The sequence below is a fragment of the Hippocampus bargibanti genome, linkage group LG16 (genome assembly GCF_051943395.1).
Source record: "Hippocampus bargibanti isolate YZ-2025 linkage group LG16, ASM5194339v1, whole genome shotgun sequence".
Taxonomy (NCBI): Eukaryota; Metazoa; Chordata; class Actinopteri; order Syngnathiformes; family Syngnathidae; genus Hippocampus; species Hippocampus bargibanti.
In genome coordinates this window covers 6984140-7001388 of record NC_142749.1, presented here as the reverse complement: position 1 = coordinate 7001388, position 17249 = coordinate 6984140, and the positions used below count along the sequence as shown (strand labels likewise).

The 17249-nt window shown below is 40.0% G+C and overlaps 3 protein-coding genes and 1 long non-coding RNA gene across 9 annotated transcripts; 2 read left to right on the top strand and 2 right to left on the bottom strand.

Annotated features, from left to right (window-relative positions):
- Positions 1 to 30: 30 nt before the first annotated feature.
- cenpv (centromere protein V) lies at positions 31 to 10348 on the top strand. Of its 4 annotated transcripts, XM_089016889.1 has the most exons (6): positions 7516 to 8558; positions 8685 to 8749; positions 8825 to 8923; positions 9041 to 9110; positions 9201 to 9315; positions 9591 to 10348. In XM_089016889.1, the coding sequence occupies exons 1-6, from the start codon at positions 8430 to 8432 to the stop codon at positions 9743 to 9745; spliced, it is 633 nt and encodes a 210-aa protein (XP_088873015.1). In that variant the 5' UTR covers positions 7516 to 8429; the 3' UTR covers positions 9746 to 10348. The 4 variants fall into 4 exon arrangements, with proteins under 4 accessions (XP_088873012.1, XP_088873014.1, XP_088873013.1 ...); XM_089016886.1 differs by lacking the exons at positions 7516 to 8558; positions 8685 to 8749 and adding an exon at positions 31 to 227 and having other exon boundaries at positions 8831 to 8923; XM_089016888.1 differs by lacking the exons at positions 7516 to 8558; positions 8685 to 8749 and adding an exon at positions 7093 to 7219 and having other exon boundaries at positions 8831 to 8923.
- Positions 4201 to 6946, bottom strand: LOC148886234 (polyubiquitin-C). Its single transcript, XM_089016874.1, has 2 exons — positions 6795 to 6946; positions 4201 to 6197 (listed from the first exon to the last, which is right to left on the bottom strand). The coding sequence occupies exons 1-2, from the start codon at positions 6913 to 6915 to the stop codon at positions 4360 to 4362; spliced, it is 1959 nt and encodes a 652-aa protein (XP_088873000.1). The 5' UTR covers positions 6916 to 6946; the 3' UTR covers positions 4201 to 4359.
- On the bottom strand, positions 10141 to 17200 carry pigl (phosphatidylinositol glycan anchor biosynthesis, class L). 3 transcript variants are annotated; one of them, XM_089016883.1, is made up of 8 exons: positions 16929 to 17198; positions 16658 to 16757; positions 16065 to 16121; positions 13924 to 14014; positions 12195 to 12262; positions 11747 to 11778; positions 10380 to 10513; positions 10141 to 10276 (listed from the first exon to the last, which is right to left on the bottom strand). In XM_089016883.1, exons 1-8 carry the CDS (start codon positions 17164 to 17166, stop codon positions 10148 to 10150), a joined length of 849 nt encoding a protein of 282 aa, XP_088873009.1. In that variant the 5' UTR covers positions 17167 to 17198; the 3' UTR covers positions 10141 to 10147. The 3 variants fall into 3 exon arrangements, with proteins under 3 accessions (XP_088873009.1, XP_088873011.1, XP_088873010.1); XM_089016885.1 differs by lacking the exon at positions 16065 to 16121 and having other exon boundaries at positions 10141 to 10279; positions 10364 to 10513; positions 16929 to 17200; XM_089016884.1 differs by lacking the exon at positions 16065 to 16121 and having other exon boundaries at positions 16929 to 17197.
- On the top strand, positions 10359 to 11142 carry LOC148886232 (uncharacterized). Its single transcript, XR_016117835.1, has 2 exons — positions 10359 to 10497; positions 10610 to 11142. It is a non-coding gene; the product is annotated as an uncharacterized LOC148886232 (long non-coding RNA).
- Positions 17201 to 17249: the final 49 nt, after the last annotated feature.

Here is a 17249-nt window from a genome sequence, read left to right as displayed (position 1 = left end):
CGTTTCTATCTGTTTCACTTAAAATATATTTAAGAAGAAAATAAGAGTAGAACTAAGAGGATAACTAGAGTAATCATTAAACGATTATAAAGACTGGCATCGCGGACTAATATTAGGTGGCACTAAGGTCCTTCTTGCCAGAATTTTCGAGAAGGACCTCCGCTTCTCGAATGTTCATGCTGTGATTGGATGGTGGGGTTGTTTGTCTCGTCATTGGTTCCTGAGCGGTAAGTAACCTAAATGTCGACGAATGTTGTCACAACAACAAAGTTACAAAACAAGACCATACCATTTTTTGTCATACCTCGACGCATTACTGTGTGAATTTGTTTTTGCGTAGTCTAAACTTTCTAGCTATGTTTGTATAAACGACTCGAAATGGTACTCAGGTGATATGTCTAAATGATGCGGTTTAATTTGATCCAAAATAATTGAGTTTCTTCGGTGGAAAGTGGAAACGTGACGAGACAACACGTGTTACCAAGTATTGCAACAGGATATTGTATTATTGTAGGCTTGAAGGGTGTGGACTTCCACAGATGTCTTCACTTCAATATAATTTTAAACGATAACTCCGCATTAAATGTAATGACGAATATCTGAAGTTAACGAAGAGAGCCGGCTCCTAGCCGGAAATGGGAGCCGACTTTTTCCCTTTATTCCCCGACCCCAGACTGGGTTAAAGACGCACGTGATTGGTCAAGATCAGTGGCAGAGGCGGGACGGGAGAATTACAGAGACACGCAGCAGTGAGGAGAAAGAGGAGGGGTTAGATAAACAGAAGCACACTGTGAGTAGCACATGAAACAGGAAAGGGCTTTCTGATCTGATAAGACTTTCTCCAAAAACCATACCAGAATCATATATGACAAAGAACGTGCTGGAGTCCAGCTGTTTGTCTAACAACGGCTGCTGGACACCCCGAACCACGACATCCTACATGTCAGTTACAAGCCACCTTCTTGAAAATTTCAAAGTGGGGACATGTCTGCTAGATCGTTTTGAGTTCAATGAAAGGTACATTTCTTAGAATTTAGCAGAGGATCTGGGGATGTACTGCAGGACGCATGCACTGTTTTGGAGCCATTTGAGCAGGTCACTGGAGATCAGTGTAGACAGGTACAGTGGACAAATGTTATCACATTTTGCTGTTATTATTATTCAAATATTATCAAATTTATTAGTTGGGATTAAAGCATTATTAATATGAAAAGCAAATTTGTGACAGCTAATCATCAGACCAGAGTAACCACAGGGAAAGTGAAAGTCAGTATCCACAAACTGTGCACATATAAATAAAGCCATATAAATAAAAATATTTGATCTAGTGTATTTTTTACATGAGTAATTCGTTTTTCACATAATTTTACATTATTTTTGGTAGTTAATTAATTTAAGCAACAAAAAAACTGAGGAACAAAAAGAACCGGCTCTGTGAAAAGAGCCGGAATTCCCATCACGACAGAACATCAGTTGTCGTGCTCTTGAATTCCCAGATTTCCTTCATGAATCTTTTGAGCATTTCCTTTCTCAAACTCTTTGGAATGACAATTTGACTTCCTTTGTATATGATATCACCACTATAGATCACTTCATTCTGCAGTTCTAATATTATCCTGCGTCTGGTGAACAATTTTGTTTCTGATGATTTGTTTCAATGTCCCGTCTTTGTTTGTCCATGACAAAAAGACTCTTCACTAGGTGTAGTCTCTCACATGCAGGCAAGTCTCGTGTGCCCTCCCTGCACATCCCTATGACGAAGGATAGCTTGTCTCAACCCTGTAGCCAACGAGAATAGATCTGACTATCCGTAGTGGAGTTAAACAAGACCAGTCTGAAATAAATCACAATCTAATAAGTGATGTTTATTTCAGAATCATAATTGACAGCAAATAAATGGGGTCAACTGTTTTTACCTTCTGAAACGGAATAAGCTATTTTAAATTCTTCTGTGCACATTTATATAAGTGCGACATAAAACCAATTGTAGTTTGTGATACTTGTTAAGGCTTATTGTAAAATATATATATATAAACACAATAGTGGTGGTCCGTCTCTGAAACGTTTTTTCTGCTTGCAGCTCACAATTGAAACAATGTTGGGCTGTAAATTTCAACACCACTGCTACAGGTAGTGAACTCATGAGTGGGGGTGTCACATAACCCCCTTGGGTTCTGTGAAACATTTCATACGGTTGTCAGAATTTTTTTAGAAAGTATTATTCATTTGCCGTGATAATGATGATATTCACTATATTATTTTTGTAATGATTGACTGCCTTTAATAATAATGATTAGAATGATAATAATGCTTATAATACATTTAATTTACAAGCTTCATTCAAAGCACCCAAGGAAATTTACAATTAAAAGAACAATAAACACCAGAGCAAATAAACCATAAATAAAATTCTAAATAATTAGAGCTTATTAAAGTCAACTGCGGATGCAATTTTGAACAGATGGGCCTGAGCTGGGATTTGAAGGTGGGAAGAGATGAGCAGTTTGTATGGATCATGGACAATTCCAAATGTATTTTTCTGTAGTTTCCATTTAATTATTCACATCGCCATTTTAATTATTTATACTTTTAATGTTTATTGCCCTTAATACAAAGTAATGTAGTTTATTCAATACATTGTAAGAATGGAAATTGTAAGGAGCAGTACATTGGGGAGACTCAACAAATTCTAAAAAAAAAAAGACTATTAACATCGCAGGGATAATACGAGTGGGCCTCAATCGGCAGTACATTTGCACCTAAAAGCTAGCAACCACTCATTTGACGACAATGAGGTTAAAATCTTAGCGAAAGAACATAGTTGATTTGAAAGGGGAGTAAAAGAAGCGATTCTCATAAAACAACTAAATCCCTCATTAAACCGGTCTGGTGGGGTGAGGTTCAATTTGGATCGTTCATACAATAGCCTGCTTAGGCAAAACAGGTTAGACAACATTCGTAATGCTGATGAGGTGATACCGGAGGGAGGGGGGCAAACAGGCCAGTCATTAGTCAATTGTAATATTACAATGCCTTCTTCAACTACTCATTTCATTTCAGCAGATGTTTTTTTTCCTGTTTTCAGGCCATGTTTTTGCAAGAACTTGTGAAGTTAATTGCATATTGTGAAATATTCAGCTTCAATGAAGTATACACTTGATGTATTTAAAATAGTCTCAATTTGATAAACGCCCCTCTAAGCTTACGATTGTATCATGCCACTCACCTCATTCCGGAACTACATCCAAGAGTAACCACAATTTGAGTGTTATTTTTGCTGCAGTTAGTCTGTTCTCATGTCGGCATAAAGTTGTTACAGAAATGACAATTCCATCTAATGTGAGTTGGACCCTTTTTCCCCCCCTCAAAAACATTTAACTCACCCTAATTAGGGAAGTTTTAGATTTCCTAAATGGAAATGCACATTATACAGCACGCAAAATGACAAATACAGTGATACCATGGCTTACAACCTTAATTGGTTCCCAGACAGTATAAGGTGAAAAATGTATATCCCAAAAATTATTTTCCCATAGGAAACCATTAATGAGAATAATCCGTTCCCAGGTCCCCATAAAACATTTTCTACTTTCTAATGTTCTAAGCCTTACAACTATACAAAATATACCTTATTTTATGGATATGTGTGCTATGGTATTATAATTAAAATAAACTGTACTGTACAAGTCATTTTATTTACCTTTGTGATGGTCGATGGCTTGATGGAATGGAGTGGCCGGTTTCATCAGCATTAAACACTTGATGTGGAACGTAACCTTCTTTCACCATCTTGAGGAATGATCCCTCGTAGGTTCTTCCTTTGTGATAATTTTATCTCGTTGCTCATCAATTGTGTTCTGTTTAGCTGGGTTGATAGCTTTTTGCATCAAGTGGACAGATGGCTTGTGCGGGTTATTTGTGGAGCCTGATTGACGGGATATTTTAACATTGCATTCGACACTGCCTTTCAACTATCAAAGTTGAAACTCACTGTCCTCTGCCTGTCTCTAAGTTTAAACCATCTCCCCTCACTGCTGCGTTCTTGACCAATCACGTGGCTTTAACCAAAAACAGTCGGCTGCCATTTTGTTGTTAGAACGGGCTCGTTCGCGAACGACACATCATTCAATGAGGCAGCTCCGTGTACGAAAAAAGTTCATATGCCAAGGTAAAATTTTCATACATTTAACGTTCGTAAACCGAGGTATCACTGTACTTTATTGAAACACTTCCAAGAAGACTTACAATTAAGCCGATTGCTTTAATAATTTACGAGAATGCAATGAACATTTGGTCATGGCAAATGCCAAATTCAGAATACTATATGCAACTTTATCATAAACATGAAATTGTGAACAATTATTGGCCACCCCTGAGACGCAGGACAAGATGGAGGGTGGACTCCTTCTGGATGTTGTAGTCGGACAGGGTGCGGCCATCTTCCAGCTGTTTGCCAGCAAAGATCAACCTCTGCTGGTCTGGGGGAATGCCTTCCTTGTCCTGGATTTTGGCCTTGACATTCTCAATGGTGTCACTGGGCTCAACCTCGAGGGTGATGGTCTTGCCAGTGAGGGTCTTCACAAAGATCTGCATGCCACCCCTGAGACGCAGGACAAGATGGAGGGTGGACTCTTTCTGGATGTTGTAGTCAGAGAGGGTGCGGCCATCTTCCAGCTGTTTGCCCGCAAAGATCAACCTCTGCTGGTCAGGTGGAATGCCTTCCTTGTCCTGGATTTTGGCTTTGACATTCTCAATGGTGTCACTGGGCTCAACCTCGAGGGTGATGGTCTTGCCAGTGAGGGTCTTCACAAAGATCTGCATGCCACCCCTGAGACGCAGGACAAGATGGAGGGTGGACTCCTTCTGGATGTTGTAGTCGGACAGGGTGCGGCCATCTTCCAACTGCTTACCAGCAAAGATCAACCTCTGCTGGTCTGGGGGAATGCCTTCTTTATCCTGAATTTTTGCCTTTACATTCTCAATGGTGTCACTGGGCTCAACCTCGAGGGTGATGGTCTTGCCAGTGAGGGTCTTCACAAAGATCTGCATGCCACCCCTGAGACGCAGGACAAGATGGAGGGTGGACTCCTTCTGGATGTTGTAGTCGGACAGGGTGCGGCCATCTTCCAACTGCTTACCAGCAAAGATCAACCTCTGCTGGTCTGGGGGAATGCCTTCTTTATCCTGAATTTTTGCCTTTACATTCTCAATGGTGTCACTGGGCTCAACCTCGAGGGTGATGGTCTTGCCAGTGAGGGTCTTCACAAAGATCTGCATGCCACCTCGCAGACGCAAGACAAGATGGAGGGTGGACTCTTTCTGGATGTTGTAGTCAGAGAGGGTGCGGCCATCTTCCAGCTGCTTACCAGCAAAGATCAACCTCTGCTGGTCAGGTGGAATGCCTTCTTTATCTTGAATTTTAGCCTTAACATTCTCAATGGTGTCACTGGGCTCAACCTCAAGGGTGATGGTCTTGCCAGTGAGGGTCTTCACAAAGATCTGCATGCCACCTCGCAGACGCAAGACAAGATGGAGGGTGGACTCCTTCTGGATGTTGTAGTCTGAGAGGGTGCGGCCATCTTCCAGCTGCTTACCAGCAAAGATCAACCTCTGCTGGTCTGGGGGAATTCCTTCCTTGTCCTGGATTTTGGCTTTGACATTCTCAATGGTGTCACTGGGCTCAACCTCAAGGGTGATGGTCTTGCCGGTGAGGGTCTTCACAAAGATCTGCATGCCACCCCTGAGACGCAGGACAAGATGGAGGGTGGACTCCTTCTGGATGTTGTAGTCTGAGAGGGTGCGGCCATCTTCCAGCTGCTTACCAGCAAAGATCAATCTCTGCTGGTCTGGGGGAATGCCTTCTTTATCCTGAATTTTTGCCTTGACATTCTCAATGGTGTCACTGGGCTCAACCTCAAGGGTGATGGTCTTGCCAGTGAGGGTCTTCACAAAGATCTGCATGCCACCTCGCAGACGCAAGACAAGATGGAGGGTGGACTCTTTCTGGATGTTGTAGTCAGAGAGGGTGCGGCCATCTTCCAGCTGTTTGCCAGCAAAGATCAACCTCTGCTGGTCTGGGGGAATGCCTTCCTTGTCCTGGATTTTGGCTTTGACATTCTCAATCGTGTCACTGGGCTCAACCTCAAGGGTGATGGTCTTACCAGTGAGAGTCTTCACAAAGATCTGCATCTTTACACCTAATGCAAAAATGTAATCCATTAAAAATCACGCTTAAAAAAAACAAACAAAAGTCAAATTTGATTAAAGTCAGTGTTGAATCCATGGTGGATTTATAAATATATTTATACAAAGCCATTTGAAACAGCAGCTCAGTTGTAATAACTCATTGGATGTTATTGAGTAGAGGGAAAGAAAATCATCCCATAACACCCTAGTCGACAGCGCCATATAGAGTTCTTGTTGCAGTTGACAAAGGGGAGGCTTTGTTCAAGTGCAACAAGGGTTGCTTTGTCGCCGCCCATAAAGGAAGCCGCCATTGAAAATGTCGAGTCACTGCTATTGCCAACAGCTATCCATTGCGTTAAACCTCAACAAATATACGAAGATAAAGTGTAATAACATAATGCCGATACAATAGTTTGTAAAAACTAAGAAAGTCTCAACATTTTTTTGAACTATATTGCCATTATAAGTCAAGAGCTAACAGTGCCGACAACTACACCCCCCAAACACACATAAATAAAACTTTATAGAAAAAAACGACTTCAGAGATCTAACAATGTAGACAATCACGCATATACTATATATTTACGTATCTATATTTTTAAACTTACGACTTGACGTGAGGCGATTAGCTTTATCAAGTAGAGGCGTCTTACACTCAAGTTCTGTATCACTGACGCTTAAAATCCGTTTATATATTCGAACGCCTGCCACGTCATTGAAGATATACATCCGCACTAAAAATAGTCCCCCCCGCCCATTCTCCGCAACACCGCATTTCACTCTTTTGCTAGATTTATTTTGTTTCCACCCGTTACACTTAGAATACACCTTAAGGAGAAAATAAGAGTAGCACAAAGTATAAAAGTAGATTAATCATTAAACGATTGAAAAAAGACTCGCATCGCGGACTAATATCACGAGGCACGAAGGTCCTTCTTGACAGAATTTTCGAGAAGGACCTCCGCTGCTGGAATTTTCTTGCTGTGATTGGATGGCGTGGTTGTTTGTTTGTCTTGCCATTGGTCGCTGAGCGGTGAGTAACCTAAATGTCGACGAGTGTTGTCACAGCAAGTCCCCAAACAAGACCTTGTTAAAAATTACACTTTACCATTATTGTATTTTTCATACCTCGACGCATTACTGTATGAACTTTTTTATGCGTAGTCTAAACTTGCGTGGTATGCTTGTATAAATGACTCGAAATGGCACTAAGGTGAGATGCCGAAATGTTGCGGTTTAATTTAACCCCAAATAAACGAGTCTCTTCGGTGGAAACGTGACGAGCCAGCACGTGTAAGTATTGTAACAAGATCTTGTATTATTTTAGGCCTGGATGGTGGGGATTTCCACAGATGTCTTCACTTCAATATAATTTCAAACGATAGCTCCCCATTAAAACTTGTATTTAGCATATGAATAAAGTACTCGACTCGCGTGTTTTTATTTTTTGGGTACTTGTGCTTATATAAAAATAAACGATTTCATTCTTCTGGCTAAAAGTACAGAATTTTGATTCGAAACAAAAATAAAAAAGGCTTTTGCCCTAGCAATTATGTTCAAAACCGCTTTTAGCCCTCCGAGTAAACAAATGGTTTTCTGCAACATCATAAAAGTCAGCTTTATTGTCAAAAATGCTAATATGCCTGACATACAGCACTCAGCGTGCAAGGCACTTATAATGACTTTAACAAGGCCACACACAAAATAATTAACTTTTCATAATCTGTGGCTATTTTTCTTAAAGTTCATTGTGTGCAGTCTTCCATGTTGCTGCTCCCCTTCACAGGACACCCAAATTGTAACTTCAGTTGATGTTAACCTCTGTCATTTTTTTGAGGTACTATATTTATCCAAATGTTGGAAAAAGTAACAAGCCTGTTTGGACACAGTAAATGTAGAAAACAGATTTATTTTCAAATGTATGCTTTAAAGAAAAAAGAAATATCAGAAAATCTACTTTTTCCTTTCCTCTTCCTTTCGTAACTATGCTGCTGTGAATTTCACCTCTGTGAGAATAATAAAGGTCAATCTAATCTAAAAACTAAAGATAAATGCTTCGATATGGATGTGTGGCCTCATATATTTCTAGATGTGGGTGATGATATGATAGAATACAGCTCATATTCATGTATTTAGGTCATGGCACATCATCCAGCAGCATGTCATATGACACCCAACCCATGCTGTACCACGTCAAAGTTTTCCAACAGTGTGTCAGGCTGAACTAGTTCAACCCTGGAGGAATGTGTTTGTGTGAGTTTGCTGTACTTTGCCCAACCCATTGCTTGGAAATAATTACAGTGGGCTCCAAGGTGGTTCCAGGAAAAAGGCCTATCCCTTGCACTTGTAAAAACGGGTTTATCATGCGAAAAGCAGGTATCGACGGCTAGATAACAAAGATGTTTAAGATGATCACATATGAATAGACCTGAAATGAATCAGTTGCTGTGAAAGTGGACATTTGAATTACGCAAGTGACTTTGACGTGGGTACCTGAGGTGGGGCATCAGATCCCTACCCCAGTTTCGCAACATACAAATCAATCTGGTTTTTCGAGATCTTTCTGAGGTTACCTAAATACAATTCACTTCATGTGAATATGATGAAATAATGACTTTCTTGTGACTGTTTCCTGTTGTTTCAGAATGGACCTTGTGAAACACACTGGTGGCTGTCATTGTGGAGCTGTTAGGTTTGAAGTTTGGAGCTCTCCACACCTCCATGTTTTCAATTGCAAGTATGGCTATTTCATTTTTGTATTTCATGACTACATAAGATGGTAGGATTGCAATGAGAAATAAAAACACAAAACCAATGTGCGATTAAGAGGCTATCATTTAAACTTTATTTCTAGCTGCAGTATTTGTACAAAGAAACAAAACCATCACTTCATTGTCCCCAAGTCCAACTTTACTCTTCTACAGGTAGATAATCTTTTTTTCAAAAACCTTTCAACCTCAAATAAAAGAGGCGCCATGTTTTCAACTCGTTCCCTTGTTTTTATCTCTTCCAAGGGTCAGGACCATCTGACAACATATACATTTAACACCCAAGCAGCAAAGCACACCTTCTGTAAAGTGTGCGGAGTCCAAAGTTTCTACACACCACGCTCCAACCCTGATGGCTATGGTATGAGAGAGAACTGTTTACACACCGCATGATGACTCTCACACCATTTCAATGTAATGTACCAGTAAAGATATTTTGTAAACGCCAATGTGATCATGGTGTGAGTTGATTGAGCAACACAAGTAAACACACTTTAGAACACAGTCACATGGGAGAAATCCACCCCAAAACTAGAATGTAACTTGTTGCTCAGTTATAAAATACATGACACAACCATTTCATTTACTTTTTGATTTTTTTATGTAATTTTATTTTTGCCATTATGTCCTTTTCAGGTATCGCTCCACACTGTCTGGATCCAGGCACAGTCCAAAATGTCACAGTAGAGAATTTTTGGGGGGACAAATGGGAAGAAAGCATGAAAGCACACAAGACCATCAGAGACATGTCAAAACACAAGGAGAGCGTCAACCTGGTAGAAATGAAATAATTTTACTGTGACATAAAAATAGAAACGGCTGTTTTTTTGATCAGTGTAAATACACCACAGAACTTTTTTTTCCAAACAAAAAGAATGACTGAACATAAGAATTCTTATCTTACAAGGCAACACTGATTCACGTTGTGAGTTTTAGTTCATTGGTTTTACTGCACTTGTGACCTCATGTGGACTCAATGCACATAGCATTTTATCGTTCGGTGTCAAGTGACTGAATCTGGTTGGTTGCTAGATGCATTGTGACAACAATGACAGTGTCAAACATGTCAGGGTTTACTCACCGTTTCTTGAAATTAAGTTTTTGTCAATTCTGTCTGTCCATTATTACCTTTTCTATAGAAACAACAAATTCAATTTAACAGAGCTACAAGTAAAAACAATTGTGGTCACCTTCTAATACATTTTATTAACCTTTGGTTGAGGTGGAATCATCTGGAATGTGTTGATGAACATGTAGCGTGAGAAAGTAATGTACAGGTACCGAAACCAAACCAGTTGAGTGCGATGACAAAGCATGGCCGCCTGAAAAGATCAATGTTTAGAGATGAGGATAAAACATGAAAAAAAAAAAAAATCAGCCAACTGATACTTATTAAGTTCATGTCAGTATATGTTCAAATCTTACTTTGCACTGTCTGTAGCCCTCTGAGCCTATTATGAGGCTAAGTGATGAGGGAAGTAGCCAGCTGAGAGGAAGTTCCAAGAAGGAAACATATTTCCTGAGCAAGCCGACAGTCACCAAGGTGAGAAAACAGCAGTCTGGGGAGCAGGAAGAGATATTTATTTTTCAGCGTTAGGTTCACGACCACTGCAGTTGATGAATATTCATGGTAATATTTTCCTGGCACGTTACAGGAACTGAGGAGAATTCAGCAATGCTACAAATGAAGCACTCTCAGATGACCGAAGGCATCAAGTTACATTAGGCACCACACACACACAATGACATGGAAGATGTATCAGTCAAGCAAGTTTAGAACTGTAAAACCTGCTTGAACAATGATTGATAACAGGCCTGCTGGTTTTGAGATGACTCACGGGAGGGTTTTGTATGTCGAGTTCTGTCACTGCTGACTAAGCTGTTGCAACGTGATTAATTGGCTTGTTTCTTAAGAGACTGGTGACCCCTTTGACCTTAGTGGTTCTCAATCAGTTCATGTGCTGCCCTCGTTCTCCTGCACGTTATTTAGATGGAGCAAATTATGTTACGTTAGGAATAGACAGTGCGGCATGGTGATTAGTGATGAGCATTTCTGCCAACAGCTCTGAGGTTCGAGGTTCTTGCATGTTTTTCCTTTGTATCTGCTTTTACTCCAGCTTCCTACCACATTAAAAAAACATGTATTTTACTTAACCGAAGACTAAATTATCAATTGGTGTGTATGTGAGTACAATTTTTTTTTTTTTGTTTGTTTCTTGCGATTCGTTGATGATTAATCCATGATGTGTTTGTTATCCTTGGGTCAATTGGGATCAACTCTAGTTATGAGGACCAGGGCTTTTGAAAATTGAAGGAAATGACATTCAAATCGGACCGTTTCCATTTCTTTTTAAATTTCAATTCAATTGCCGACATGTGTGTAAAAGGTCAGAAACAGTTATATGCTTGGAGTGATAATAAGAGAACATGTAATTGATAAAAACTTTTCATCGCAACTCCATCTGCAATCTTTTTTTCAATTACTCATCGTTTTTTTAAATAATTTCTAGAATGGTCAAAGGTCACAAAATAGAGCATATAAACCACCGCGTTGACAAGACTCGACAACGTTTGCATGCACCTCACTCACATCCCTGCAGTTAGATTAGATTGAATTTAAGTTCCTTTGTATCAAACAAGCGCCGGAAATTTCCATGTGAATGAAATGTGCTATGCAGTGCAAATAAAATCCTTATAGTGTGCACAAGATGGCGCTATATATTAACAAACAAAATGTACCCTGCACCAAATTGAAAAATAAGAACAAAATATGGTAATGGTATCCAGTTTACCGTTGGGTACTTGATTAGTAGCAGCGAGGTGCCTGAAAGAGGAGGAAAAAGAACACGTTGAACTGATCCACTTTGCATTTAACAATGTGGACAGAAACGACTCGCACTATACGTGTTGTCTTAGTGCAAGATTAGAGATGATGATATTGGTCATGAAACTGAATGTTTATGCAAGCTGTGAACTGCTTTTCCATTGATCCGTGTAACCTCTTTGAGAGCACAGCATATTGTTTTTTTGAAGATTCTGTTTACCACAAATAGCAGTCTTGCAAAACCTGGTGAAAATCAGTTTATGTGTGGGAGGAGGTAGGGCACAGTTTTTGGATATAAAGGATTGTTTTCATAAGCCTTTAATCCCCAACCATGATAAAATTGTATTTAATAATTACAGTAACCAAATAGAATGTTGTTGGATTAAAAATACCAAAACCCTTGAAATTCAGTCTACCTGACAGCTTTATAGATTGCTACGTGATTGCTATGGCCGCTCACTCCTCTCCCATCGAAGGTCAGCACCTGAAACAACAAAATTGTGTCATGGAGTGGGTGAAAGGGCATAATCAGAGTGTGGACGACCGGGAGAACGATTTTCCGGGTTATTTTTTAGGTTTATGACCGTTTCAGTGGAGGTGCTTGGCATCTGCCACTTGATACTTAGAAGCCTTTTGTCTGTGTACTTACTTGAACCTCCGAAGAAGTGAGGCGAAAAAAACAGGGTTGTCAAATATATGAAGTGACTCAAAAAAGGGAGGTAAAAAATTCTCAGAAAAACAATTACTTTTGTGATAAAATTAATGTTTTTGTGCTACTTTGTGTTATGCTTTCCACTTCTGTTTGTATCTTAGAGCGAGGCACTGCATTACCTCGCTGCACATCAATTTATATTCTTTTACTAGTTTGCATGACGGCTTCTCAGATGTTTACATTCTATTGAATGGTTGTGGCTGTGATGTCTCGGTGCACGGAATGCTAAAAGGGAATTCTATCTACTTGCCCATTGTGCCATGTTAATTTCAAATCATTTTTGACCGCTCCTCCAACCTGTTCTCTACAAGAACCATTTTGGCTGGTCGCTCGAAATGATGAGTGGAGATGTCACGATCTGGTTGGCGACCAATGGGTGGCGCTGTCGGCCCCGCCTGCACCTGCACAGGTGTTGGTCGTTCCAATAAGTGCCAGTTAAAAGGACTCCCGGCACAACCATTCGTGTCGGGTCATTCATTGTACGTGTTTGCTTCATCCTGTCAGGTTTGTCTCATCTTGGCAAATTTTTACTCATGGTTTTCTTTGATACTTTGTACTTTTCTGCTCGGATGACTTTAATGTTTTAGATTTTGTTCCTGCTGACTTTATTTTAATACAATTTGTCAAATACAACCTGCTGCTCCCTCCTGCCTGCTTTTTCGGATCCACTACCATCCCCCCCTTGCAAACCGTGACAGTAGATGGCATATTTTCTTGTCTTCCGAAAAAAATTACCCCCCAAAAAAACGACCCACAATAGCAGCATGATGCCAATTATCCATTAATAATTAGGAATGAGGTGAATTTTTGTTTTGCTGCATTCTCTCTTCATTGACCTTGTCACACTACTTTGATCTCCTGTTGTGGTCGTCTTGATCGCAGGTCTTTGATTTTAAATTTTCTACATTCCCATGGTGTAATAATACCGCAGAACTGTACAGAGATTGATATGAATTTGTCTGTAAACACATAAATAAAATAAATGCCTGGCATTCATTTGAAAGGAGGCTCCAAATTCAATCACGCTTTAAAAAGAAAAAAGAGGTAGCTTTTTTTAGTCAAAGTCAGATTGATTGTCAAATATGCTAATATGCGTGACATACAGCACAGATGAAATTAATATCCTCTCAGACCCAGCGTGCAAGGCACTTATAACGTGGCTAAAAAAGACATACAATTGACAACAGACAATACATGTAATTTCTCAATGTAAAGTGAGGTAGTGTCATATATAAAGTGATGTAATGTAGTAATGCAAAAACAAACAACAAAAAAGGGTTGAAGTGAGGTCTTGCAGAAAAAAACCAAGAAAGAACAAAAAATAGAGTTTAAACAAGGAAAACAGGCAAGTGAAACAAATAATTAGTGGACTACTTTAGCGAAATATAACATGTACGTAATCAAAGAAAAGCTACAACTTGAATTGCGCATACCATGTTGAAATTGTGAGCTCTCAAATGCTTTGCAATTATTGAGGTGACCAGGGAGAGCCTCCATTCTACTTTGGGATCATCTGGAAGGTTGCTGGAAATCAAAGCATAAAAGAAAGAAAAAAAATCACTTGGCTTCACTTGGTTGCAGCAACATTGCATCAAGATTTGACTGAAATGCATCATGTCCGGATTGTAACCGCACATGAGTCATAAAGTGTGAATTGCAACAAAGGGTGAGGGAAATGTTGGAAAGTTAGGTGGGGTCGATCAACATTCCAAAGTGCTCGGCCAATCCAGATATTGTACTCTTTGATATATTGGATGTACATAGTAGTATGTGCACAGGGCAAGAGGTGGCTGGCGAGACATGCTTTTTGTCGCAAAGAATGAGGCAAGACAGTTGAGCAAGTAGAAAGCAGTGAGGGATTACGTCACAGATCTATTCAATGTCAGTGCAAGTCATGCTTGGTGGTGTGCAGTGGTCATTGTATTAAGAGAGAGAGGCTGCAGTCCTCATGGACTTCACTCGGAGGTTTTGTAACTGCGTCAACGTCGCATCATATATTTGAACCTTTTGAACGGGACGAGCAAAGGAATTCGAGCAAATCATTTCAATTTAGACAACAGCCAAGAAGCAAGAGCTGTTTTTCATTTGGGAATCACTCTGGCTCAATGTTTTATGGTTTCTTTCCTGGATTGGGGCTACACCCAACAGTGACCAAGTCCTGCCAAAACTGGCACTTGATTATCTGCTAGCAAGCGTTCTCGTGCCTTTTATATTACACGTTGTCGCCGCCGTCTTTTTCACGACTACATTTACTCTGCTGTTTTTTTGTATTTTGCTCCAGTGCCAGAGGGATGTTGGGAATAACCAAGACACCTGAACTTTCCTTTTTTGGCATCACTATGACAACAGAGCAAAATGTCCTGAAATAACCTACCCATCCACCACTTGGAGTTTTGCATGAGGATGTCTAATTGCTTGCAGGCGTTTGTATGCAGTTTCTGAACTTTGGCCCAGTGAGGAGATTCTGTGTATGTGTGTTGGACAGACAGGTTTAGTCTGGTCACATGGATTATTCACATGGATTATTGGCCTGTAGAAAAGTCAGACTGCTGTCTACGAAGTCACAGTCGAGAGTCCAGCAGTGGCTGCACATACATCTCATTGTCAATATAAAATAACAGCTACAGAAATAAAAGACAGACGCTGAAGGTGCCTTTTAAGTTATTTACGACTTGCAAAAAATTAGGTCTGCAGCATTTGGCTTTTGGCCGCAATCATTTGATTAGACCCGTGTGATTTTTTTAATGCAAGTCTAGCTAACTAAAAAGTGTTTTTTTTCTCTCTCTGAATATACCAGTACCAGTATATTAAATATTGCCCACCACCTTCACCTGTTTGTGACACGTTGCACTATTCGCTTACAGTATGCACATGTAGTCAAATCCATGATACGGGCCTAAAACACAGGCTGAAATCAGAGATCTTGATTTCAAATCAGGAAGAAACGCCAAGCAGAATCTTGGTTTAGTCTGATAAAGTGAGTTCAGTGAGCAGTTGTAATTATTTGTTGGGTGTAGACTGAGGTCAAGCCCGCGCGAGTGGAGAGGCAGCAGAGCGTGCTCCGATCAACCTTGATCACAATAGCCACAAATTGCACCGGGGCCTCAAATTCTGTCTACACAGCTGTCCTATTCAAAAACAATAATGGGAAAATCCCATTTCCAAAGTGGATTTACATGTCATCTGACGGTCTGTCTTCTTAGTGTTCCAAGCTACAGGTCTGAGAGAGAGAGAGAGATGCTATAAATTACTTCACTGCAGGACATGTCGGTATGCAGCTACATGTACTAGAATAGTTTGGTAAACTGGAAAGGATCAATGGAAGGTTACACTATTATACCATTATTATTATTATATATATACAGTAAAGTCTCGTTATATCGATATTCAAGGGAGTCCGAAAAAATATCGATATAACCGGGACTATCGATATATCCGATATCGATATAACGAGACGTTACTGTATATATTATACCTACTTCGAGATAGGTAGATGCTCAAGACAGAGATTGTCAACATGCAGACAAACCAAGGGGCCCTCAAACAAACAGTCAAATAGTGTGGAATGACCTACATTGCCAGTGCTCTGGACCTTTGCCAAAATGCAGCCAATTGGACTTGGGGATGTGGGCTGTTGCAGGAGTTCGAAGAACACAGATAGGAAAGCAGTGAGGGGAAGGGAAGTCAGGAGTGAGTGCTGTTGCAGTCGAAAAGTGCTGATTAAACATGTGCTCAAACGCCATAATGCAAACAAGAGGGAAATGGGCCACAATCCAAGTGTCGACAGCTCTGAGGTCAAAGTTCAGATACAGTCGCACACGCACGGACACAGACATACAAATCCATAGAGGTTCATGTTTAGGCTGCAGCATGGAGGTGCTATGAAAAACATTTCCAATGGAAGATGTGGGGTCACAAGAGATATCAAATACAATTTTCACACCGTCAAGCATGTGATCATAACGAAAGGGATTCAGACAAATCTAATATTGGATTGGATTGGATTGGATTTGCCTGTCTTTGCCTTGTCTTGCACATGGAATTCTGATAATTGAGACGTGGTGGCATTTTAAAAATGTTTTATTGCAGATGTGAAGTACGATCAACACCAAACAGAGCCTTTAACGGAATGCACTTTCAATAAGCACTTTTTATCATGATGCTTACTTGTGGTCTACAATGGTAATTCTGGAGGATGGTATGCCCAGTTTAGCACAGCTGTTGAAAAGTTCTTGCTTACGCTGAGCACCTTGATTGTAGTAGTTCCCTGTAAACAAATCAGGGTACATTGAAGGCCGGAGGATTTCAAAGTATTCACTACCCATGTAAAATAAAATCATATTGTTAGTATTCTAACTAAATAAAATAAATTAGAAATCAGTGATCAGACGACTACTCATCATAAAGTAGACTTTATAGAAATGTGCTGTTACTGTACCTTCCGATAAACACAGCAAATGCACGTTGACATTACATTCAACAAGTCGGATGATCGTTGGTCCGAAGAACATGCATTCATCATCAGGATGCGCGATTACAAGTAGACATTCAATATCAGCCCCGTGTGTTTCCAAGCTTCTTAAAGCATGTTTTAAATGTCGCCGATGTCGATAATAAATGCATTTAAAGCTAAACAGGTATATCACAAATACAATTACAACCAACCACGGGAGCATTGTTTTTCACCGTACCTATCAACAAACCGTGTCCAAACAGCTATGCTAAAAAGGTTCCGTTTAGAAATTACGTGAAATCGTTG